General features: G+C 37.3%; 3 protein-coding genes across 4 annotated transcripts; 1 reads left to right on the top strand and 2 right to left on the bottom strand.

Annotated features, from left to right (window-relative positions):
- The first annotated feature begins 3,176 nt into the window (after positions 1-3,176).
- Positions 3,177-6,952, top strand: hdac12 (histone deacetylase 12). Its single transcript, XM_055028238.1, has 8 exons — positions 3,177-3,344; positions 3,469-3,612; positions 4,480-4,639; positions 4,713-4,909; positions 4,990-5,140; positions 5,261-5,377; positions 6,465-6,607; positions 6,706-6,952. The coding sequence occupies exons 1-8, from the start codon at positions 3,243-3,245 to the stop codon at positions 6,727-6,729; spliced, it is 1,038 nt and encodes a 345-aa protein (XP_054884213.1). The 5' UTR covers positions 3,177-3,242; the 3' UTR covers positions 6,730-6,952.
- Positions 6,953-7,429: 477 nt separating this feature from the next.
- trmt9b (tRNA methyltransferase 9B) lies at positions 7,430-16,437 on the bottom strand. The gene is made up of 4 exons (XM_055028227.1): positions 16,185-16,437; positions 11,445-11,641; positions 11,079-11,252; positions 7,430-9,868 (listed from the first exon to the last, which is right to left on the bottom strand). The coding sequence occupies exons 2-4, from the start codon at positions 11,599-11,601 to the stop codon at positions 8,922-8,924; spliced, it is 1,278 nt and encodes a 425-aa protein (XP_054884202.1). The 5' UTR covers positions 11,602-11,641; positions 16,185-16,437; the 3' UTR covers positions 7,430-8,921.
- Positions 16,438-20,437: 4,000 nt separating this feature from the next.
- Positions 20,438-25,301, bottom strand: n4bp2l2 (NEDD4 binding protein 2-like 2). 2 transcript variants are annotated; one of them, XM_055028225.1, is made up of 6 exons: positions 24,968-25,182; positions 23,020-24,053; positions 22,808-22,932; positions 22,569-22,657; positions 21,441-21,517; positions 20,438-21,355 (listed from the first exon to the last, which is right to left on the bottom strand). In XM_055028225.1, the coding sequence occupies exons 2-6, from the start codon at positions 24,051-24,053 to the stop codon at positions 21,190-21,192; spliced, it is 1,491 nt and encodes a 496-aa protein (XP_054884200.1). In that variant the 5' UTR covers positions 24,968-25,182; the 3' UTR covers positions 20,438-21,189. The 2 variants fall into 2 exon arrangements, with proteins under 2 accessions (XP_054884200.1, XP_054884199.1); XM_055028224.1 differs by lacking the exon at positions 24,968-25,182 and adding an exon at positions 25,220-25,301 and having other exon boundaries at positions 20,439-21,355.
- Positions 25,302-25,904: the final 603 nt, after the last annotated feature.

Raw genomic sequence — 25,904 nt, 5'->3', positions numbered from 1 at the left:
TTACACCACCCATCATCCTACTGCGCTGCGACAACAAACACAAAAGGCCTCTTGGTGCAAGAAAATACCTGTCTGCTTGACGGTGCTATTCAGAAGTGGCAGAGCTATTCATTTAGATAAATGCATAGTAAGTCCAGAGGATAATCAATCACATCTGTGTACAAATTACAAGGCAATCAGATTATTAAGTTTAACAACACTACATTGAGAGAGAGAGAAAAATATCCTTTAAAAAAACCAATAAAAATTCAACATGATTTATTTAGAATGATGAGAAGAAAAAATATTAAACCAACTCTACGACTTTCTGCTTGGTCTTAGCAGGTAATGAGAGTTGCTTTAAAAACAGTCAACCCTTGACATGAAAAAATGTCAAGGGTTGTACAATTGATTGTAGCTAAGATGACATTTATTGTAGCTATAAATGTCATCTTAGTGATCGTGGATCAGAGATGTACAAGAACTCTTGTTGTGAAATGTCCTGCATCGCTGTAGTGGACTGACCAAGGTGGAGCCCACCTCTCCTGAAATGAGTGGCGTTTCTCCCGAGAGACAATATTGAGGTACTTTCCCTATTCCTAAATCTGTTTAGATGTCGGGATCATTCTCTAGTTGCAGCACCAAATTAAACCAGACTCAAACTGTCACCCCTCAAATGAAAGGGAATTATATCACAATCATAACATTCTGGGAACCGCTGAGAATCAATTGTATAATGAAAAAGAAGCTGTAGAATCATCCTTGACCCTGTCCATGGTGAAGCAGTTTCACATTTCCGTCAAAATCAGCAAACATGAGAAACAATTCCAGCAGCACACTAAGTCAAGCCAAAAGCTGGCTTGTCAAAGTTTTGGCATATTAGAGATAGGAAAAAAGAATAAGCCTAGACATATATTAAAACATCTCTTAGAATAGCTAAACCAAAGTAACAAGATGTTGATAGTTTGAATAATGCCTAAAAGCCAGGTCTATGCAAGGAATCATTTTAGTTTAAATGCATTCAAATATGAGTGATCAAATATTCAACCTCAATCATGCTGGAAACTTTTCGGCGGTTGTAACAGCAGGTTGTCCAGGTGTCAAAGCTCGTGCCAATGATGAGTGAATGCAAACTTCACTGAGGATATGATGGTCCAGTCTGGAGTTAATTTTAGGAAATTATTTGCTAGATTTTAGACTTTTTAAAGATAAAAACAAGATTATCTATTAGAAATGATATGATGAGATAACACAGTGTAGGTTGCATCTCAACAGCCATACTCTGGCTAAACAACTGACAACCTTGTTGCCTTTAGAATTTATAAATCTGTGTGCCTCATACAATATTAAATAAAAGAACAAAATTAATGCTTAGAAATGTCACTGAATAAGTAAGGTTCAAGGGACCTGTTTAAAAGGAGAGAACATTTGCCTAAAAGGTGCGGCATGAAGAGCCTACATGATAAAGAATTAATATAACCTTCAACATTTGAAAAAAGCTACACAATTGCTCTGTCAAAATAAATTGGAAACCTTCATTCGCGTCGCGAGTCCCGTCTCCTCCTTCATCTCTCTATATTTGAAACGCCTTTTAACAGAGCAGAAATCAGTAATTGAATTAGCTTTCTAATCTCCTTTCTCCATTATGCAAAGATTTCTTCTGTGCACCTGAGGCCACTACACTCTTTTTTTATTCTTTTTTTTTTTCCTGATCTGACTGTGAATAAACTCCCATTTCCCGGGTGGGGGTTAAGTTAATCCCCCTCTACCAGACTCATCAAACCCACACACACATTTACAGAAGATCCCCGGAGACAAGAGCATGCCAGACGGTGCCTGGAGCTACCTGCCAGTAATTTAAAGCAGACAGATGAAGGAGTGAACCCAGACACAATAGCAAGACTCAAATACTATTTTACTATAGTTACATAAAATGTAAGTATTTCTAATGCTTACTTAGCAATACTAGTCATCTTTCTTAAGGTGGTTGCTGAAGAGGATGAGTTCAATGTGGAGAGACAGCTAGGTTGCAGACAAAAAAAAAAAGAAAGAAAGTGAATTCAAAGAAGCAGAGCTATCCTCATCCATGTCAATACAGCAGGAAGGATGAGCGATTTTCCATGGCTTGAAAGCTCAGAAATCTAAGTGTAAAAGAAGCTTTTATCATTTCCTCAGTCAAAAGGAGAAAAAGAAACTCAGAATAAAAGAAGTCTTGTGAATAATCAATGTAACTAATTTGCATAGAAGTCTCTAACGCAGTTTGGCTTTATTTGAAAGAAGCCAGCATGCATACAGATCATCATACAAAAGAGGAATTCAAAATGTCGCAAAATGAAAGCAAAGAGGGCTATACATTTTATCTTATCTACACTGCATATGTTCTGATCTGATATGAAACAGGAACAGGAGCAATCTGTTTCAGATCCCAGCCCACTGGACAACAATGAACAAGCCAATACCTGAAGATCAACATCGAGGCCTGTTGACTTTCCTCACAGAGATAAAGACAATCATCACACTGCTCTGTCATGAAAACATCAAAGCATTTATGCAAAATATACGAAATAAACACAACCTTATTTCTTTTAACTTCCATGTCTACAGCTTTATGCTGGTCTGTTACATAAAACAGCAGCTACAGACTAACTGTGTCTGTAATGTGAAAAATAGTTTAAATGACATGAATAGTTGTGCAAGGAAGTGTAGTGGTAATGTGAAAATTTTCTGTTGGTCAAATACACATAGATTCAAGATTAAAAACATAAAAAATAGTTAAAGGGTGATAAAAATTGTGCAAGATATACAATGTATTTACAGCTATATACAGTTGTCTATTTTGTGCAACAAGTAAACCTTTTGGTAAAAGGTGAGTACTTTTTCTGAAAATAATACTCATCTATTTCCATTCTTTACTTTTCATTGAATCACTTGACAGACTCCAGCGATACCCCAAAAACAATAAAAAAAATGTTTAATTACGAAAATAAATAAAACGTTACGCTATCTAACCAATAAACGTCACTCAGGAAAACATATTTTGGCATGACAAAATAACTAAACGAAATTGATCCATTTCATTCTTAAATGGGTGTTTGTGAAGCTCAGCTGTAATGATCAATAACGGACAGTAGAGGGAGACAAGGCATCACAACAACACTTTGCGTTATTTGTACTCCGTGACAGGAGATGGCAGCAGCAGGAACAGTAAATTCAACAAAATTCCCTCTGTTAGATAAGCAACTGTTATTCAACATTAGTAAGAAATGACTTGCGTGAAGAGAATATTTTCCAAAACCCGTCGCGTTTCAGTCGGACGCCTTGTCGGAGTCACGCTCAGCTCTGGCAGATGTTTCCACTCGGAACTAGTAAGAACTAACGCGATATAAATAACTGCTTGCAGGTTGTTGCAAACGCCGAGGCAGAGTGCTGACATTACCTGAGCACGTCGGGTTCCCAAACCTCACAGAAAACCTCCTGATCACCCCACAGGTACGAACCGAATCCAGCGGACTGCCCATTGTTCATCACGGCAAGTATGTGTGCGACCTTCCAGCAAACCACAGGTTCCCAATGGCCAAGTTCCCGAGAGTTTTACACTTTTTACTTCAGGACCAAGTCATCACAGAGAGACAGGTGAGATAGACAGCAGAATCAGCTGTACTAGGAAGTTTGTAACCAGGCTTTCTGAACATGTTTTATCATTTTCTTTGGGAATTGGCTGCTTTTCACCATTTACTTTCAGGATTTTTCCAACTTGCCTGGTATTTTTTTAGTGCATGCATTCTGGGAGGAAAAGATACCAAAACCTGAGTTGGAACAAGAGATGCACACGTTTAAAAACAAACAAACAAAAAACACAAACAAACAAAACAAAAAACACTAAAGTAAAATGTACCAAAGTTTATGTTTTGTTGGCAACTGCCAGACATTGTATAAAGTTATTTTTGAGTTTTATTTAATCTTGTAAACACTTAGAAATAATAAAATATGTACTTATTAGAAAGTTCCTTTCAAAATAAGACAAAATTCAATATTGAAATAAACTCAATCATTGAATCAATTGTGATTAGAAAATGTGGTTTTATGACTCTTAGAAACTGATTTGGTTTCTAATCAGTCATATTTTAAAATGTTAGAGTCAGCTCTTCCAAATAAGTCAGTGTATTGCAAGGTTTTCAGGTAAATAATACATAGCAAATTAAATTAAGTTAGTTGAGACATTTTATTATTATTTATCTCATACTACTACAAAAAATAAACAAATTTATCTTTGGTATAAAATTTTGGAAATAGGGGAAAGGTAAATTGACTGAGAACCTTAACTTTGCTTCAACTTCACAGTTACGAGCTGCTTTGTTTGTTAAATCATGGTAAAAGGCAGAGGTTTGTGGTAGGAACTTGACAATGCATGAAAGAGCTACGCTGGTCATTAAAGAAAAGTTTAAGGTGAGTATAATAGGTGCAGTTTCCTGTTAATGTTAATCTCCTTCATCACAGTAGGTTTGGGTTCCTGAGATTGCCTCGAAAGACTTGCTCGGCGCCGTGCATACTGAGGATTACCTGAACAACTTTATAAGTGGAAGAATAAATGAGCAAGAGCAGCGGAGGACAGGTTTTCCTTGGAGCGAGGGCATCGTACGACGGTGCCGATATGAAACGGGTCAGAAGAACGAGATTTGAGCAGGAGACCTGACAGTCAGAGAAGTTCACATCTGGATTTCTTCTCCTGATAGGTGGGACTGTTCTCGCTGCTGAAGTGGCTCTACAGAGGGGTCTGGCTTGCAGCACGGCGGGGGGAACCCACCATGCTTTCCCCAGCTATGGCTCGGGGTTCTGTCTCCTCAATGATTTAGCAGTTGCAGCCAAATACCTCATGAACAGCTCATCAAGGAAGAGAAAGGTTTTAATCGTGGATTTAGATGTGCATCAGGTGGAGTTGAACTCTGTCATTTTTAGTTATTTTCATTTCTAGAACTGACATTTTTTAACTTCCCTGTTTTGTGTCCTTAGGGTGACGGCACTGCTTTCATATTTAAAGATGAGCCATCTGTGTTTACATTTTCTGTGCATTGTGGGAAAAATTTCCCCATCCGCAAACAACAGAGTGACCTGGATATCAGCGTGGCGGATGGGCTGGAAGACAAGGAGTATCTCTCCACAGGCATGTTCACAAATATGTTCAGAAAACCTAACATGTTTCTACCGGGCCAAAGAGCATATTTGACATTTGACAGGTAAAAGTATTGAATTTCTATAGTAGAACTGCTTGATTCATCAACAGTTGCAGAGCACCTACCCTGGCTGCTGGAGACTTTTCATCCGGACCTGGTTCTGTACGACGCTGGTGTTGACCCACATTGGGAAGATGAACTTGGGAGACTCCGTCTGACCGATCAAGGTGAGTTCTTCCTCTGGTATTCAGTTATTCTGAATACCTGAATACATTTACAGTGCAGTGCTGAAATGTTCCAGAAAGAAGTCAAGTAATAGCACAAAAGCAGGCTGCAGTTCTTCAAGCTCATTTTGTAAAGCACTGCAGTAAAACGTTTCCAGGATCAGAAGATGAGATAATGCGCAAAGGTAGCAGGAAATCTTGTACAGCCATAATTATGTATCAGTTAATGCTTTGATTGTTGGCATTATAGATTAAAGAAAACACTTTATCATAGCAACAAGCTGTCCAGCTTTTTCAGCAAAAATAGCCTCCAAAGTGCTGCTGACAGATGCTGCTCTGGCACTTAGTTTTCCACATATTCAGCTGCAAGAGCCCATTTACTGCAGTGGAAAATCCCCAGATCTGAAGTATAAAAATCAACAGTACATGCTAAAAAACCTGAATTTTGAAAAGTAAAGCTGCGGCTTTTGGGAGGTTTTGTAAAGCTTTAACGTGCTGATACCACTTGCAGCCAATTACTATTTCTCTTCAAGAATGTTTGTCTAAAACATTTACAGCATTCAGATCAATTTTGCAGCCAATAATTATTTAGTCTAGGAGCAGAAGCAACTTTCATATGAGGTGTGTGAGAAAATCAGTCACTGTAAACCAAGATTTAAAAGAACAATGCTCATTGTTCTTTATAAACTTTTTAAACTGGCTTTATTTGGCTGACAGTTAGCACATTTTGCATTGCTAACTTTAAACAGAATTGTATGTGCATTTCTTTGAAAATTTCAACCATCGCCTCAATGCTGAAATTTCCAAAACATCGAGAGTAAAGCAACTTTGCTGCAGTGCATTAAGTCGTCCTACTATTAGCTGAAGTTGGTACATTTTGAACCAAAAAAAAGAAGAAAAATTTCTAATATGAAATATTAGAAAATAAACACATTCCAGGTATGTCCCACTGGGAATCTTGTTGGTCTCTTTCAGTTTCAGATCTGCCAATCAGTCATCAAAGACAATTGGCAGGTGAAAATATGATTGACTGTTGAAAACCAGCTTCTCTGCTAAAAAAGAGTTTCTAACACTGTATTATATCTTCAAGGGCTCTACCAGAGAGATCTTTATGTAATGAAGACTGTGGTGAAGAGAGGTATTCCTATTGCTACTGTTATTGGTGGGGGATACTCCAGAGACATCGACAAATTGGCCCTCAGACACTCCATCGTCCACAGAGCAGCTACTCAGGTAAAATAATCTCAGCATATTAAACACATCTTATTAGTCCAGACATCATTTTACATATAAAGTGAACAATTATTGCATTTGTGTTCTCCTTGTTTCAGGTTTGGAGGGAGTGTGGAATGTAAAGCCATGTCCTTTAAGAACCAATAAAGGACATTTTTTTTCAACAAAAAAAAAAAGAAAATGTTGACAATTTGTACCTTTGTTGTTTCGTTATTCACTAGTATGAAATTTAGACAAGGCAGTTGACTAAATGTGCACCTTTTGTTAATCAAACACACTAAAATTAAAAATGCTCAATGTGCAAACATAAAAAAGTACTGGAAAGACATAGCCTAATGGGAGTGTATATGGAAATGATCTACGAATTAAGAAAAGGTTTTGTGGAAACGCAATAACCCTGAATTAAGACTTTTGATAGTCTAAACACAGTAAGTTTTCTAAATTTTTCGAATGTCTCCTCATTCTCATGTCCTCTCGCACCCATCTCAAGAATACACCATTGTACTTTCCTATAAACCTTTTGAGCGACCAACTTCTACCAGATCACTGGGAAAAGATAACCAAGGAGAACAAAGGATAGCACTGATATAGCAGTAATGGCAAAGATGCGTTGATGCATATCATTATGAGTATAATCATTTCCATGATTACAAACATAATAATGTGCATGGTTATATTGAGATTATAGACATGTTCGCAGCATTTCACATTGTAGGCGGATCATGACCCTAAACATTATTGCAACACCACAATTATGGACAAAATTATTTAAAGAAAAAGCAATTTAAAACCACGAGACACTGAGGTATCCATACTTCATAATCACAATTGGTCCACACACACTTTATTAAAAAGAGAACTCATTCTTCTTGGCACAATGAATACAGATAAAAGCACAGAGTTAGACTAAAGTGTCGCTTTTTTATGCCATGTTCTGACATGAAGCAGTGACACATTAATGGTACAGTGCAATGTTTCATTCACAGTAAATGAGGCAGTTTATTTGCTGAAACACACTGCTGGTTTTTTCAGCTTGTTACAAGACATTATGCAGCTGCTCCTGATATTAACATCAAAACACTCAAGATGGGTAACACCGGAATTTTGGAAGATGTTCTAAGCTGTTCAGAGCACTAATTGTAAAAGAAATGACTTACAATGCCTTGCAAAAGTATTTACATGAAATATTTCTAGATATTTCAAAGGACTTTATGCGATAGACCAACACAAAGTAGTCCTTTTTGTTTTTATAACAAATTAAAATATAAAATTGGATTTCTGTTTGTATTCAGACCCTTCAAATTAATTACTCCTACATAAAAGTCAACCCAATTACCTTTAAAAGTTGCATGACACCTTCCACCTTTAAGTGTAAATCGAGTTTTGTAAGGGCATCACAGATTGGTTAGAGAACTTTAACAGAAAAACTGAATAATGAAGACTGAAAAACACCAGAGTGGAAGGGTTTTAATTATGAAGAGGCTTAAGGCAGGGTTAGATGATGAAACAATATGCCAAACTTTTAACATGGCACACTGAATACACTATAGCCTAGGGAGAAACATGGTGGTGGTACAATCATGCTGTGGGGATGCCACATTTTCAGAATTTGTCATTTACTCAGAAAAATCTTAAACGTGCTCCAGAATTATGCGCCATCAAATAAAAATCACAAACAATTAAAATAAAGTTTGTGGCAGCAACATGATTAAAGTAGTTAAAAGGAATATTAAATACTTTTGTAAGGCACTGTATAAGCCATCTATAAAACATCTAACAGAGACCACAAACAGATGCTGTCCGTTTGGCTCTACATACTCAGAGGTAACAACCACATTTTCATAAAACACGCAAACAATAAGATTCCTACACAGATAAAATGATTAAAATACTAAAACCAATGGAAGTTTATACTGTCAGTCAGTCTTTCTTAAGTCACTCTGGCTTTTAAGTCCCAAAAGGGAAACAGTGCAATCGTCAACATCCCCTTAGAAGACAAGTCATTTTGAAAAGAGTTCAAATAAATAGAAGAAAGCTCAGAATCGGTCATAATGTTTCCTCCTCTTGCTTTCACAAAAAATAAATACTTACAATTTTATTATTATTATACAGTATACCTTCATAGCACACTGCTTTGCTCTGAGCTGAACCATTTTAATGACTCCATCTTAAGTGCTATTAATAATGTAAAAGCAGAGAAAATTATCTGAGTGTCTGTAGCTACAACTGCACATTTACAGACATTATCCTGCGTTGAATGTAAAGCGTTACTGTGTGGTGAAGTGCGAAAATTTGGCCCACACATGAGTTGAAATCAAATTTTCCATACCTGAAACTTCTCTGCCACGACACACCAGTTGGCATGGTCAAAGTAGTTGTGTGTGACATGGAGCTCTTCGACATGATGCTCTATCAGCTCTGCCAGCTCTCCTTCTCTGAAGACGTGATAGTACCTCAGACAGGAAGCTTCCACCTGCTCTTCAGGTGTGCCTCCCTGTTGCCCTGATCCTATTGGCTCCCTGATGCTTTGATTTTCAGACTGCCTTAGATTCTCCTGCTGCAAGGAAATAAGATCCGGCAGAGCAAGTGAGCCACACTCCTGTGCTAAAGATACTGAGACACCCTGATTTTCTTTGCCGTTATTATAGGTTGGGTTACTAGGGCCTCCTGGATCGTTCTGATCTTTTTGCAGGTCTGTGTCTGAGTCAAAAACGTCCTCCTCTGATCCGATCACAGACGGAGGGGAAAAGAAGCTAGAGACCTGTTTGATGAGGCCTCGTCCTCTTGGCCGCTGGTTGGGCTTGTTCCCCTCGTTTCCACCTGTGGCTGATGATAAATGTCTCAGGTCTCTGGAGGACGGCCAGGAGATGGCCAAGCTTCCAAAATCAAACACAGAATCCAGAGACCTGGAAAAGAACCACAGTCTCTGGGTCCTCTGCTGCGGCGCAGTCTGGGTCACATCTTCTTCATCGGCTACAGAGGATGTGCTTCTGACCTTTCTGTAGTTTTCAGTGTTGTCAATGGCTTCACTCACGCTCTGTGCTGCGGCCCGTCTCCTGGGTTTGGTATCGTCTCTGTTGAAGGTGGAGGACAGATGAGGGTTGGGGTTCCAGGGCACAAAGATGTCTTGTTTCTCGAATTTCCGCCGCTTCTGCTCCATGGCCCACACATAGATCATGATGCGTCCACCAACTCGCAGAGTGCGAGCCATCTCCTTTATTGCCCGAATGCGACGCTCTTTGGTGGAAAAATGATGAATGACTGTGCAAAACACAGGCTTTTTTCAGAATAAAGAAAGATGAAGGGAAGATGTTCACAGTGCCCTGGGAAAGTATCTATTCTCTTTGAATTTTCTCACATTTGTCTTGTTATACAAACACCAACTTCAGTCTATTTAACTAGAATATGTGACTGACCTACACAAGTAGTGCACTTAAAGAAAAAGGAAGATGATGTTTGGATTTTTAACATTTTTCTTATCAATGAAAAAAATCTGAAAAGTGTAGCATTACTTTTTAGTTTAGGTTCTGAACTTGAACATGCAAATCTAACTCTTAAACATAGCTCTGACTGCGTGTTTAGAGTTACTATCTTAATGGTAGGTGAACACCAACCCTGGGTTCATACACTCATGAAAATGTAAAAAAAAAAAATAATTAAATAGCAAATTGTTTTGAGCCTTGCTGCTCTCTTGATGTCAAACCCCTTTACAAAAAAGATCTGAACAAACAAGAAAAGTGCCATTATTGTCTTTGTCCTGTTGAAATTCATTGCAGATATTACATCAAATCCTTTGCTATTCAGTTTAAAGATTGAAACACTGCTTAGATTTATAATATTACAGGACAAAGTACAAAACCAGTCACATGGTTTGGGTGAATGATCATGACTCAGGGGGTTTGTTCATTGTGAATCTTTCCATTTTCATACAAAAGAATGATAAATTGTGGCTTTTATTCTAGAGTATCAGAAAAAAGATGAAGGAAAACACATGACACTTTCAGTTTCGAAAACCAATAATTTTCCTTTCTATTTTACAACAATGGACTCATTTGTTATGGTTTTTCAACCAAGATCCCAATAAAACTGAAGTCTGTGGTTGAAATGTGACAAAATATAAAAGGAATTCAACGGGCAGATACTTTTTCAAGGCACTGTTTCTTACATGTCAACACTTGTAAGAGACAAAGCATGCCATGCACTGAGAGTACACACTGTAACTGTGTTTTTGACTGCTCCCCTAACTGAGCATAATATTACACAATTGTGGGAGAAGACATGAATTATTTCACACTGTTGACTTGGCCACACATGATGCTGTAAACTGATGTTTATCATTAGACGTTGTAATAAAATTTACACCAAATGGCAGCTGCACATGTTGAGCAGCTGCCATTTGGTGTTAGTCAGTAATAAGCTGTATTAGTCATCTTTAACTGTGTGTGTGTGTGTGTCTGTGTGTGTCCAATACCGGCTATAGAGAGCACAGCATCAAAGCAGCCGTCTCTGTAAGGCAAGCACAGGCCGTCGCACATCTGGACCTCGTGTCCTTGGCTCCAAGCAAAGTCCACCAGGGGGCGACAAACATCGCACCCCAGCTTGAACACCTCCTTGTTGATATGGAGGTATTTGCCATTTCCACAACCTGTCAAGGACAAAACAGATTATATATATAAAAGATATTACAAATAGCATAAAAGACAAGAGGTTTTATTACATCAGGGATTCATTTGCTGTTGTATTTTAAGCCTCCTTTAAATGATGTGAATATAGACAAGAACAGCAAAAAAGGACACAGCTTTAATTATCATGTCATCGCATTTGAGGTGACACCCACCAATGTCAGCCACGATGCTCCCAGGAGGCAAGTCCAGCAGGAACTGTCGCACTTTCGGCCAGGCTTTGTAGCGGCTGTCATTGAAATATGGAGCAATCTTGTCGTAGACACTGTGCACATGGTCCCTCTCCAGTTGACTGGCAGCCTCCTCCATCATGTTCGTCACGGCTGCCTCCTGCAGCCTCACAGCTTCATGGCTGTAATGACAAGAGAACAAATTAAACCATCAAATATAGCGCAGAGAGTTAGAACTTTTTCACCCTTTGTCACTAATCAGTACCAAATATTGGGATTAAACATCTGAATAGTGTGGTGTGCTTCTGTATTTAACTCCCCCTGATATAGTATTTTGTAAGACCACCTGTGAGCTGTAAGTACTGTTGCAAGTCTTTTGGGGTACATGTCGATCAGCTTTGCATAAATAGAGACTAATCTTTTTGCCTCTTTGTAAAATAGCTCAAGCTCAGTCACATTTGGTGGTGAGCATCTATGAACGTCAATTTTCTCATCTCAGATCATTTTTTTTTCAATTGAACCCAAAGGAATCCAAAAACTAAATGTTTTTCTTTAAATACAGCAAATGTGCAAAATTCCTTTTAAGTTTTGGGTGTATGATGAGTAACATTGTTTTGTACAAAAAAAACCCCACATCAAATTACTTTATTTCATTTATTTCTGTCTTGGCTTGCGAATGCTTTTGACAGAGACACCGCTGTATTTGTAACAAGTCCAGCTCTTGATGTCGTACAATCCCTTACAGATCCAGTTTTGTTTGCAAAACTGTCATTTTTGTCATTACACTTGACAAGTATACACTACAGCTCTTATTTTTAGTCTGCTAGTTGAAATTCAGCTAGCAGACCAAAGTATTCAAGTGTACACTTTGGTAAAGCACTGCAGTTACTCAGCTTGGTCGGAGAGAAAAACATCTCAATAAAACCCCAGGGAACAGTGCGCTGATGTTTTTCACCACATGCTTGTTAAGGTCCAGCAAGGTCAGCTGGCAGTCTTAATCAGCAGACACACTCCAACGTGTGTCAAGCAGCAGTGGCAATTTAATGCCAAATGATCTGCTGTGTGCCTGGAGTAGCAGCAGCATCAGCCAGCGCTCTCATGGCCATAATGCAGTCCTGCAGATGAACATACCCTTGTTAGGAAAAACACAGAAGTCATGAATGAAGCTCTGGGTAGCTCCAGCTCTACAGCAGTTATGTAAAATTGATGTTTTAAAGAAAGAAGCACAAATAATTCCTGGTGGTGTCAAAATGAACCACTACAGGAAACCACTGGTATCACACTCAGCTTTTAAAATTGTCATCATAACTGGAATTTATACAATAGCATAAGTATTTCAGCTTTCGTTGAGATTCTTATGATACAATTTACCCTCTGCTGCACTACTATCTTGTGTATTCTTGATCCGTTATCCACAGTTCTCCCTGCAGTCCACAAAGTTTATTAGAATGCAGCCCTTAGCTTCTGCAGTGCTGCTGATTTGTCGCCCTCATGCAGAACACTACAAAGAATTTTGATTATTATACAAAGGATTCAAATGATATATCAGGCAACAAATGTCTGAAGATGCAGCGTCCTTATTCGGCTGGTGTGCTTCTGATCTTGTGATGGAATTAAACCAAACCTCATGTGGTGGGTTCAAAGAAATATTCAAAGGAGTTGTTACAAAGGCAAAGAAATCAATGCTGTAGTTGTTTCCATAAACATTAGTAAGAGCTCTACAGTTCTGCACAAATCATTTTTTATTTTTAATGTCCAAAGTCCTACAATATGCACAAAATGTCTGGTTTAAAACTTTGGCAGCTTTTATTTTATTAAAACAATTTTTTTTTACACAAATATACAAATATCTTCATAATTTAATGCATAGAGAATGAAAGACAGCATAGATAAGCAATGAAACTGAATATATTGAGTTGAACGTAAATGAAATTAAACTCTGAATATACAGAATCAAACAATTAGATACGTTTCATCAAAAAAAAATTTAAACCTAATCTTTGCAAATGTTCGTTTACATGTTGTTTTCAAAATAAAAGACAGTTTTGAATTTTGTTGTACATGCCGCAATAACAATAAAGGAAAGTGAACTGAATAACCTCCATAAACTGGAGTGTAAAAGAAATTATTAACATCCAGCAATTTGAAGTTTGTGGTTGACTCCTGATCTAAGATTTTTGTAAAGCTTTCAACTTGTGTTACAAACTGTGGCTGATTTTAATAGTACTTTGTAAAGAAAAGGCATTAAAACATGTTGGTATAGCCTTTCTTTCATTACTGGTGAAACATAAGCAAAGGACATGTTATAAGTGTAAAAGAGTAATTTCAAGACATTATTTTCAAACAATAATTTTACTTTGACAAAAAGTTGACTTTTTAAATTATTTTAGCCATGCTAGCAATTAGCACAGTCAGCAGGGATAGTATTGCTAACATGTGGGCTTTGTATTTTTTCACCAAACCTGTATCTTTCTAAATGCGGCATATTTCAAAGGCTGACATTTCAAATGGATAGAAAAGAACCGGAAATAACCCATCCTTCGTGTTACCTGCTTCAAGTCTCACCCTCTCTCATTCCATTTTGCAACCTGAATGAAAGGTAATATCTCAACATTAAGAAACCATTTTCTATCTCTCATCTCTGGGCTTCCTCAGGCTCCATTTTAAAGCTCTTTCCTATTACCAGATCATTTCTAATCTTCTTTTGTCAATAATAGCAGCCATCCACAATGCCAGGCTTTAACACCACATCCCTGCAGGAGTTTTTGTTCATGGTGCATTAACTAACTGAAAAAATACTGTATTTTTAATTTCCTTACCAGCCTTTCACAACTCACTAGGGATGAACAAGGTGAATATCATGTAATTCTGGTCAGCAGCCAATTTTTTTAGTACATCTCCATTTATTAACACCTTGTAACTCACTACATTTCTATTTATAAACTGAGCTGTACAAAATGAATGTGAAATTTTTACATTCCTTTGAGCTGATCTTTATTGTCTTGCATGCAGAAGCAAAAATAATATTCAATTATTAACCACACACACACACACACACCACACACACACACACACACACGTTACTGCAGTAGATCCAGTCTCGATGTGTTTTGTGCACAATATAATCAGAACTGAAAGCTTTCATTCAAGTCAAATTCAAACAAGCTGTTCCAAACTGAACAAAACCTTGATTGAAAAAAACCCATCTGCTTCAAAGTCTCTTTGAGAGATATTGGCCTCAATGCAATACCTGGCAGGTTTTTGTTCTCAGACTTTCTGCTCCATGCAGTACAGTGACAGGTGCATTATTTCTGTGAAACGAAAGTATTGGATGAAAGGCCTCACATCAGACACACCTGTTTGAGCATCTGTTGCAAATATCAAGCAGCAAAAAAAAAAAAAAAACATTCACTGCTTCTTCAGCAACAAGAGGAAAGCTTCACATTTATATTTATTAATATGGTCTTCTGTAGACACTGCAAATTCATGCCTGAACAATTTAACAAACCTCTCCAGCTCTCTAAAGTCAATCAGTGCAGAAACTCACTAATTTAACCAAAGCACAGCAGTGGGAGCTAATGATCCACTTAATGCCAGACACTTCCCCCTTTATCTCTTCCAAAAGATAGCCTGATCTCTTTTACAGTGTGCACACAATGAGGATTATGGGAACAGGATATGCATGGGAAAGACTGAGATGAGACATATTAAATGTCTTTTATAGTCTATATAAACTGCCAGATCCATCTCCTCAGTGTGCATCGGGAGGTTTGCCGATGTACTCTTCTGCTTATGAAAGTAGGCTAGCCAGCATCCCTCTGTCAGACCTATTTCTGGATACTTACATCATCCCAGCAGAGTGGAAGTAAAACATCATCCACATAAAGCTTTAATGCAGCCTCGTTTACTACATTATAAGTGTTGGAATTGTAGTTCTTTCTTCTGCTCAGTAGACTGTGGTCGTCCTCAGCTGACATTATGTAACCAGCAGCTGGGAGGGCTACAGCACTGGCTCTGACTGACAATTGGAGCTAAAATTAAATCAAGGGACAGATGCAATGCCTGACAGACACAGAGCTGTTGGAGGAACGGGACAATTGGTGGATAATTGTTAATCAGTCAGTTTAAATACAAAAGTAAAAGAAAGAGTTTTTTTTTTTTTTTTTTTAAACACAAAGTGTCATGTAGAAATAGAATTATGCACAACCGACAGCTAAAAACTGTTTGCATTAAACCCAAATAATTCTGGTTATATGTTGCAAAACCAGGATGGATGCCCCGATATGATGTACTGCAAAAACAGATATCTGAGCAGAGGGAGGAACAGAAACTGATTTACCCATCAGGTCTGACAACAGCTGTTGTTCCCTCAAAAATATGAAGAAAGAGCTCATGAAATAAAAACAGCCTCAAAGCTGGCACTGTTTAAAAAATATTGAGTTTATTCAAAGGCACGAGATAGCTTGGGGATTAAAAAAAAATCAATCAATCAATCAATAACACTTTCTAATTTAAACCAGGTATTCAAACTGATTTATGCGAATTTAAACATAAATAGTTGGACATAATTAGTTTCTGAACTGGATTTTCCGTCAGCTTAAATAAAAACATCAACGCCAAATGCTTCACTCCCTATGCATTTCTAAACATAAAAATCAATTCACGCACTGAATTGACTGTTCAAATATAGTTTAACAAAATGAACACAGTGTTAAATTCACTTACTGTTGTGGTGTAATTATCCGTCCGTATCCTCAAGTCGCCGGAGTTAAACTTCCCTCAGTGCTCCAGGCGATGGATCTAAATGGTCGACCCGTCATGAGGATGAGTGGCAGGTCACAGAGGCGGCGGGAACATTGGGAACAGCGCGGGGAGGACGGCTGGAGGGAACCGAAATCTATGGGAACACCTCCCGTCTGAGTGTGTGACCGCCTGGAGCGCAACCGCAGCACGGCATCATATCCATAGCATGTTGGGCTCCTCGCGAGGCAAGGCGGTGCGAGTGTAAGAGAACACTTCCTGTGGCGCATTTTAAAATAAAAGTCCGAAAGCTAGAAGGCAGAACAACAACAACAAAAAGCTGTGATGTTTCTTTACTTTTAAGCATTTGATGCTCCTTAAATTAAATACTAATTCTTCCCTTCACATAGTTGTTTTAATCTGGGATTAAGTCATAATGCCAGTGAGAAACTGTTGAGGCGCTTACCAAGGTCAAGTACACACATTTGCTTCTACACACATTACATTCTCATACTTTCACAAGAAGGCCTTTGTATTTGTAACAGATACAGAAACTGAATCATCTCCTCACTCCCATCTCCAAGGAAATAGAGATTTAGGTTAAGCATTTGATGCTCCTTAAATTAAATACTAATTCTTCCCTTTAGTTGTTTTAATCTGGGATTAAGTCAGAATGCCATTGAGAAACCCAGACACCTCCATCCAGTTTACAGCTCAATCTGCAATGAATGCTGGATAGATGTCTGGGTGATTCCTCCAGCAAAACAAAACAAAACAAAAAAAAAAAAAAGAAAAAGAAAGAAATGCTGATATATTACAAATGAATATAGCAAATGTACATTTTTGCCAAAAATATGTAATACTTTGTTATTTCAATCAAAACATCCAAATCCAGTGGACGGTGCGCTGGAGCTCCACAGAGTTTATAGAACTGAATATTAAATATGTATTGTACATCTCACTGATATAGGGAAAATGCATCATTGGTGTGTCACATCTGATCAATTTTCTTCTGTTTTCAAGTTCTTACTCTTGGTCGAAGTCCAGAGATCTGTTTTCTCTTGATGTACGTTCACTCGGCCAGTACAATGTGTGTTAAAAGGAAGGAATTATTTATATGCCACACAAGTCTGCTTGTTGCCAGAGTCTTAATGACACATACACAACAAGCCTGCCGCCTGGAAACTGAAATCAAACTTGAAACTTTTCCCCAATTAACACCTGAAAATACCAGCAGTTTCCAGAAAGGTGGTAATTTCAGACAACACACACCCTGCAAAAGTCATAAACTCTGGTTTTGATTGTTTTATGAATTCTCTGACACCCATGTCCACATCCAAAACTATACCCCCCAAAAAGCCTTGGGTTTTTATTTTGAAGGCTGAAACATCTTGTTTCTGCTCTAAATGAGGTGAACTTGACTAGGCCGATCAGCCGTTGGTGTGTACATAGATGACAAACTGTGCGGTCGCGGCACACGGTTGTTATTGGCTGTTGGCCTCACGTGACAAACACAACAAACAACGTGAACGGCAGCTGACGGCGCACGAGAGCTTTTAATTTCATGCTTGGACCCCTTTTTCTTCAATCAGCGTAAATTGACTTTGCAAAAAGATGACAGCAATAATAAACTACACAACAACGAGATAACTAAGCAACTTAAACCTGATTTTTAGAAATTATCTGTGTCTTAGAAATCAGGTTCCTGTTTATCCTGATTTTCCACTTAGAAACTCATGAAACATGGATTATGGAAGAGGCAATGTGATTTTCAGTGGGGAAATTAAGAGCCCACTCCCCTCCTACATTGAGTGAGTGAGCCAGCTCTGATTTTTATATATATATTTTTTTGTCTTCTGATCATTAGCAGCAGTAAGAGGTTCATCACTGCCATTCAGGGAGCACAAATCACTAATCACAACTGGCTTACATAATCATCATTCTAAGCACGCCTGCTCTTTGCAGCTGCTGGCTTCCTCGCATAACAAACTTGAAGTCACCTGGCATGCAAATGTGTGCACACAAACACACAGACGATTATAACAAATATTCACCTCTTTTACACTGTTCATTTGCTCTTTTTTTTTTTTTTTTGGACAGCTCTCCTCCCAGGAAGAAGCACAAAAGTCATTAGCCCCTCCATAGATGACTTTTCCTGCTTCTGATTTGCTGTTGTTGAGCTGCATGTTGTGTCATGGTTACACAAATGGTTGGCAAGTCTTGGTTGTACTTTTCTACATGAGTCAATACCCTCTGATCAATGCTGGCATGTGAGAGGGATTTGGTTAGGAAAAAAGAGCAAAAAACAAAAACACTGAGTCATTGTTGAAATTTTTGGATTAATGCCGGTGTTAAAGATACATTCAAGAGAGAAAACACAACTGCTGAAATATATTATTTCTAATTTAAAACTAGGGAGATTATTTGCAAGCAAAATTTGAAGAAGTCACTAATGCAAAGTTAGCTTCCAAAATGATTGATGCTCTTCCTTTTATGACAATCAGAATTGAAGAACTGCTCTTACTTTGAAAGTCCAATGTCTGAGAGTCCATGTGTAAATGTCAACTTTGGTTTCTGCATGAAATGGAGTATTAATTAGCAGTGATAATTACTCCAAGAAGGTCCTGAAAATAAATATTACATGCTGAAAATAAGAAACAGCAACAAAGAGATTATCACAATATTACAAAAGTCGTTGGCCTTGCTACATCATTAAATAACTTTGATTATTTAATGATGAATAACTTTGATTATTTAATGATGTAGCAATCTGAATTTCAGTAACTTTATTAGATAAAAAAGTTATATGAATAACTGTTTCAGAGAACATAATCGGTTAAAAAAAGAAAATGTGTAACAGCAGTCAAACCTTCCCAGGAGTGTCAAACCCTTTCCAAGAGTCCACAAGAGACACCATACCTATATCACCACAGTGCATGATGCATTTTCACCTGTCAATCAAGGTTCATGATGTAACATTAAGAAAAAATATCCATAGAAGACACAGCTGGCCAAAAATACAAACACAAAGATTCATTTTGGATTTAGCAAAAAAAAAAAACATGTTAGAATTTCAGTTTTTAGTATGATGTTCTTGGGGAGGGTTGCTTGTTCGGGATGTGGACAGTTTGCTGAAATTAAAGGATGCACACATTCTGCAACAATAACATTACAGTTTTAGAGTGGCTTAGTCAAAGTTTATACTCAAACAATGCTGTTTCAAGACTGAAAAATAACAGAACCATCAATGGGAATGACAATATTTTTTTTTATGGTTTTGAATTCATAACCATTTAAAACTTTCTTGAAGCAATATTGTTTCTCATTATAACAATGTCACTGGCTATAATTCATGACACATCTCGCACACTTTATTATAGCCACTGCTGCTCCAAAGCACCGTTTACAATTCTGGCATCTTTTAAGAGGTCACTGTGTCCTTAAGATTGCCTTCGATCATAACCGTCTCTCCAAACCAATCATGCCCACCTAATGCACTATGAAATGTGAATATTAGTTAGTATCTGTGGAAAGCATGCCACGGCTAACAAGTTTATGAATTTAAATTGACTATGTGATTGATCAACAAAATAGAGAATACTTGTACAAGAAAGAAAATAAAATTAAATCTAAAATGTGGGACATCCACCTTTCAGATCAGTTTCACGAAAGCTATATTTTTACGCTATGTTTGTTTATAGACTTTTTACGTTTTTAGGAATATTTTCTTACACCTATTTTTTTAACTTGCCGCTGGTAGACCTGATTATTCCCCCTGTGGGACAATGAAGGATTTTTCTATTCTATAAAATCATGACGCACAAGAATGGGAAATCATTCCCATTCCCAGATTGTAAAAAAAAAAAAAAGCAGATGTTTTTGAAAATAAAATAATAAATAAAAATAAATCACCATGAAATAAAAGCAGTCTCAGTCTCATAGGAGGAGAATGTTTGCTCTGGGTACTTCGCAAAGGAGTGATAACAAGAAGAAAAAAAAAATGTTCCACCTTACAGCACCTGTGTGCTGCTCTAATGAGCACCAGAGGGAACAAAGAGACCCCGACTTATTTCCAGAGTGACACAGTAATCCCATAATGTCAGAGAAAGATTCTGCACAGAAGCAGTTTCACAATGTATTATTTTAACTTGTGTGAGTTACACACAGGTTATACAGCACTTTCTATCACTGAACCTTTGAGTGTTTTTCACTTTCACACTCCAAACTATTCAAAGACAAGTTCCCTAGCTTAAAGTATTAAAATACTGATCCCGGTTGATCTTACCAATATAAGTATTACTGATGCATAAAGTCACAGACTTTGCAAAAGTCCTTCAAATGAGCAAACAGCTGACAACATTGGAGATGATAAATCCTCTTTATCAAGAAGAAATCTCAGGCAGAACCAGGTTCAATAAGAACACCAAGTGACTAAACCTATTGAAGTATTGCATCACATAATGGAATAACTGAGAAAAAAATACTGTGAAAACACCTTGTAACCTTAAAATGCAATGTTGTATGCCCAAAGTTTCCAGATTAGTTCAATGTACAAGACCAATTTTTGAGCACAGCAACTCCTTGCCTTGTATTGGTTGAGCCACAGGCAAATAAATCCTGAAACATAACAGTGTTATGTCTGGGAATTTATTAAAGTCAGAAAACTGCACTAGTTCAGTGTAAGGATGGAAATGATGCAAGACAAATAGGAATCTTTTTTAAAACATAGCTGCATAAAAAAATTACATATGAAATATTTGATGGAAAATATATACAAATCTGATTTCCACTTGCGGTAATTAGATTTAAAAAAAACAAAAAAACAAAACAAAAAAAAAACACCTTTAAAAATATAGATTCAGTTTTCTTCATTAGAAATTTACAATATGTAAAGAAATAAATTAAAAAACACTATAAATTACCAAAAGTGACATTTGCATGACCACAAGTCTTACTCTTTTGGTAAAATTAGAGTTTTCTCTCAGAAAAACTAACAAAAATACATTTTTTTCCTAATTTGCTGCTGCTCTGGTCGACGTCTCTGATTGACATGAGCTGGTTCATATGAATTCATGACAATGTCTATGGAGATGGGAAACGAAAAGCGATCCATCATCTGAGCAATCTTGTCCTGAGGAACGCCATGCTTGTTCCTCCTGAAGGTGAAGTACAAAAAGAAAGATTATAAAGTGCTGCTTTAAAATCTAAAAATATATCTACAGAAAAATATATTCTAATTACTTCTCCAATTCACAAGGATCAAACTTCCAGCTGGTGTCAGGTTCATAAAAGTCAACTTTGTATCCACTGTCCAAGGCCTGTGAAATGAATTTAAACTGTTAATTGACTATAGTGTATCAAGCAAGCAAAACATTCTGACCATCCAAGGGAAAGGTAAGCAAAATCATTCCTGAATTTACCATAAACATTTATGTAGGGTTAATATTGTTCAATTGATAAGAATATTAGTTACTATAAGGAATGTATATAAAGGCTATGTAATCACCTTAGATGAGTAAAAAAGTCAACATACAATTTGCTTACAACCAAGTTCCTAGCAGCTAAGTTACTTCTCTAAACAAAATAAGTCTCAAAATCCATACTTCAGCAAATATTCATTACAATTGTTGCAAAGTTCTATTTAGTAAAATATAAAATCTACTTTTAGTTTCCACTTCTGCATATTCTTTATCTTTTTCAGTACTGTACCTTACCGTTAGATTGTTAGATTATATGATCATCGATTTTATTACACTGCACTTTGTTTGCAGATCTCTGTACTTTGCCCTACAGATTAAAAAACAGCTGCACCTCTGAGACAATAACTGAAATCCCTGCTTTCTAGGTAAAGCTCAAAAACTATGTTCTTTACCATGACAAACAAGCTGATTTTAGATAACTTCAATGGTTATTTTAAATTAACTTCCTGACGTAATTATTTGATGGAGGACAATTCTTTCAGTTTTTAAGGGGATAGATGAATGTACTGTGTTTAACTCCTTACAATCTGGACATTTTGCTGCTCTGCATCATGGGGTTTAGAATCTTGTCGCACTGTTCTACCTCCTTTTCACTTTTAATGAACAAATACATCAGCACATCTAAAAAAAGAGGAGTCAATGATTGAACGAACATACAAATGAGGATAACTAAATGTAATTAACCTAATCCAGAGCATCTTGGCACATTTAAGCCTCTTAAAGGAATATGAGGATAAAAATGTAGTAAGGCAAGATCCTGCAAGCACTGCAATTTATCATCTTTTGCATGAAAAACTAAATGTGTTTATTCATTTCACTGTTAAGTGCTCATAATGACACCTTCATAAGCTAGGCTTTTGAACGTTAAAAAAATAAATAAGCACCTTACCATTTTGACATATGGTTTCATCTCCCAGGCTTGAAGGTTTGTGTTGTCAATAATAATAGGAGAGCAACCATCATGCATGGCATCCTTAGCTGATATGGAATTGAACATAAACACCATTCATTTAAACAATCCAGAAAAGACTGTACTTATCCAAGATATCATAATATCTTGTGATTGCAAAACCTTTTTTTTGAATCCACAATTCTTTAAGTCCAAACATGAATTTACCGAGACCTCACCTCTGCTTTGGTTCCATTCATGTGCCGCCCCTAGAAGGTCTGGATCATAGTGGTAACCTTCTTTTTGAGCAAAGTAATCGTCCGTGCTGAGAATTATTCCACTTGGGCCAGAGGAAAGCAGTTCTCTGAAAGAGTTGTTCATACAAGTGAAAAATAAATAAGGAAATCCAATACAAATACCCGAAAGCAAGTGTGGTTACTCATAGCTGTACCTTGCTAGTGTGGTTTTCCCAGATCCTGGTAATCCTCTCATCAAGATCAGCACCAAATCAGACTGATACTCATGCCTCTCTTCATAGGGTCGGTAGTCATACTGTTGTTCCCACGGCTCATTTTCTGACATAAATCTCGGAGGCCTGTCGTAATCGTCATTGCACCGCTGCCATTCTTCTCTTCGTTCCCCAGACCACCTAAGCGGTGCGTCATTCATATCCGTGTCATAAAAACTCTGATCATTCCATCCAAAGTTCTGAGGTGGGTTTTCATGACGGCCCTGCGGAGGAGGGGGGATGAACACGTTTGGAGGTGGATGCCTTGAAAATGGTGGAGGATGAAAATCCTTGTGATGATGGTTCATCATTCTTGAGCTGTTGTGGTTGACTTGAATGGGGGGTGAAGTGTTTTGTGGATTTGAGTATAGAGACTGGTGTGAATGGTGAGGGAAAGGTGGCCTGTGAAATCTAAGATCAGGTGGCCTATTAGGTGGTAGAGGATAATCCCACTGGTTACCCACTGGCCTTGGCCTTTTGAGTTGGTATGGCTCAGTTTGATACCAGTGATCCCAGGAGGACTTAGTTGGTCCGCTGTTGCTCTGGTAACTGTTTATTCCCATAAAACTTGAGGTGGGGAACATTTTCCCATCAGGTATATCCTGAGAGTGTTTGCTGGTAGGTAGTTTAGACAGGTTGAGGTTAGGCTGAACATCTTCTTTCTCTTGATTATCACTAATCTGATAAGATTGATCTGGTGTATCAATCTTCTCAAGCTCTTTGTAAAACATACTCAATGAGTCTTCAATGTCAGGCTTGGTGGAGATCGCTTGTGGAGGAAATGCAGGACCAATGAAGGCAGTGCTGGTCAGTCCTACCTCCTTCAACACCTTTTCTCTTAAACATATGTCAGGATTATTGTGCTCTAATTCAGAACTTTTATCATCAGAATCATCTTCAGACTTTTTAGTATTTCCTCCCTTGGAAGCATCATCAAGGAGTTCAAAGCTTGTGGTGGACGGATCTGGGTGAGACATCTACAAAACATTTAAAATACGGATGCATTTTACTGACTTAGATCACCATCCAAAAGTTCATATATTTCAATTGAAATAGTAAAATTTATTTGATTATATAAATTATTTGTAGAGACCTATGTGCATATTCTGTTAAGTTTTTATGGGTATGTGCAAAAAACAATTAAATTATGCTAATGAAAATTCTGAATTCACTTCCTCAATTTTATAATTAGACACAAGAACAATAATTGAGGATTTATATTACAGAAATGTCACCTTAATGACAGATGTCCATGTATGCAGTATGTGATAGAGGTGAGAAATCTGGCTTTTTTAAAAGAAAGCCCAGGTTTAAGTGCGCCCCTCTGATTTTTTGCTGTTGACTAAACTCCAGATTTATCTGGGGCTATGGAATAACTTGAATTTGACGAAAGTAATAAGTAAAAATGTACTGAAAATTAACTAATAAAACAAACCCAGACAAAAGTGGTGGTATCTGAAACTTAATATTTTGTTCCACTAGCTTTTGGGGCTATCAAATGATTTTTGTAACAGTCAATGAGTTACAGACAAAAAACACTGTGACCATTAGTCACAATTTTAAAAGACACATTATTTGATTACACCTGCAATGCTAATTAGGGGAACACCATAGGTTGTTATCATGTCCATATCGTTACATTATCCCCAATCTTTTCAAGAGGTACCATTGCTTTTGTCCAGTTTCGGTTTATTTCATTATCCTGTTTTCTTTTAATGTTTCAGCTGAACCACATTTAGAAAGCAAAGTAAAACCTAATTGGTTAATTTTTTTAAAATTTACTGTTACTTTAGTCAGTTTGAAGATATTTCAGCGATCATTGTGTGGTCTCTTCCAACAATGTTGTTCATCTATCGTTACTTACTCCACACACACAAAAAAAACATCTTACCTGCACAACACGATAGCTTAGTCTTTATCTACAATGTATTCATGCTCGAACATATTTACTCAAATGGCCATAAGAAAAAAGATTATAAAAGAAAAAAGAAAAAAAAAACTGGCTGACATCGAAACTAACAGTAGTACCTCATTAGCTACGGCAGTGCAACACGAGGTAGCACAATGGACGGACGGGGAATTAAACCGGAACCATTACCTCTACGTCTATACTTGGACATATTTTCCTTTACGGGTTGCTTACCTTACACATTCAGAACACGTAAATGTTGCCAAAGTTTAACAAGACAGTTGGCTCCCGCTTTCTACATTTCACTTCTCCTGTTATGTTTACGGAAGTGACGTTATTCTTTCGTTTTCCAGTCGACGTTTTTGTGAGCGCCCCCAGCAGGACTGACGTCGAGATGCTTCTGGGAATTCTAGCGTTTACACGTTTATACGCAAGATTTAAAAAGTACACATTGTAAGATGAGCAGACCGGCAACCTGGTTAGTATTCCATATTTAGTTTCAAAATAGACTTATGTGTAAAAGCATTTAAACTGTGGAAAACTACCTTCAACTTGATGGTAAGTCTGTATTTATGATTAGAGTTACCATTACTTTAGTCAGTTTGAAGACTAAAGTAATAGTCTTCAAACCGGGTGTGGTGGTCATTGCTGGAGGTGATGTTTTGGCTGATCTGACCATATTATTGCAGCATGATTCATAAAAGTTTTCAGATCGGGTGTCCTTCAATTTTAAAACAAAATTTCCTTTGATGAAACAATAGCCAGATTTCTTATGCCCCATAATATTATGATAGTTTAAAAATGATACAAAAAGGCAAATACACACCAACTGTGTTTGCTACTAAACTTTACATGCAAGGCCATGGATTTCAAAGTTGCTAGACTATGTATATATCAGATTCCAAAAACTAAACGCTTA

The sequence above is a fragment of the Poeciliopsis prolifica genome, unplaced genomic scaffold (genome assembly GCF_027474105.1).
Source record: "Poeciliopsis prolifica strain line A6 unplaced genomic scaffold, Auburn_PproV2 SCAFFOLD004, whole genome shotgun sequence".
Classification (NCBI taxonomy): Eukaryota; Metazoa; Chordata; class Actinopteri; order Cyprinodontiformes; family Poeciliidae; genus Poeciliopsis; species Poeciliopsis prolifica.
Note: the sequence above shows the minus strand (reverse complement) of the source record. Positions and strands in the feature narration are given on the sequence as shown.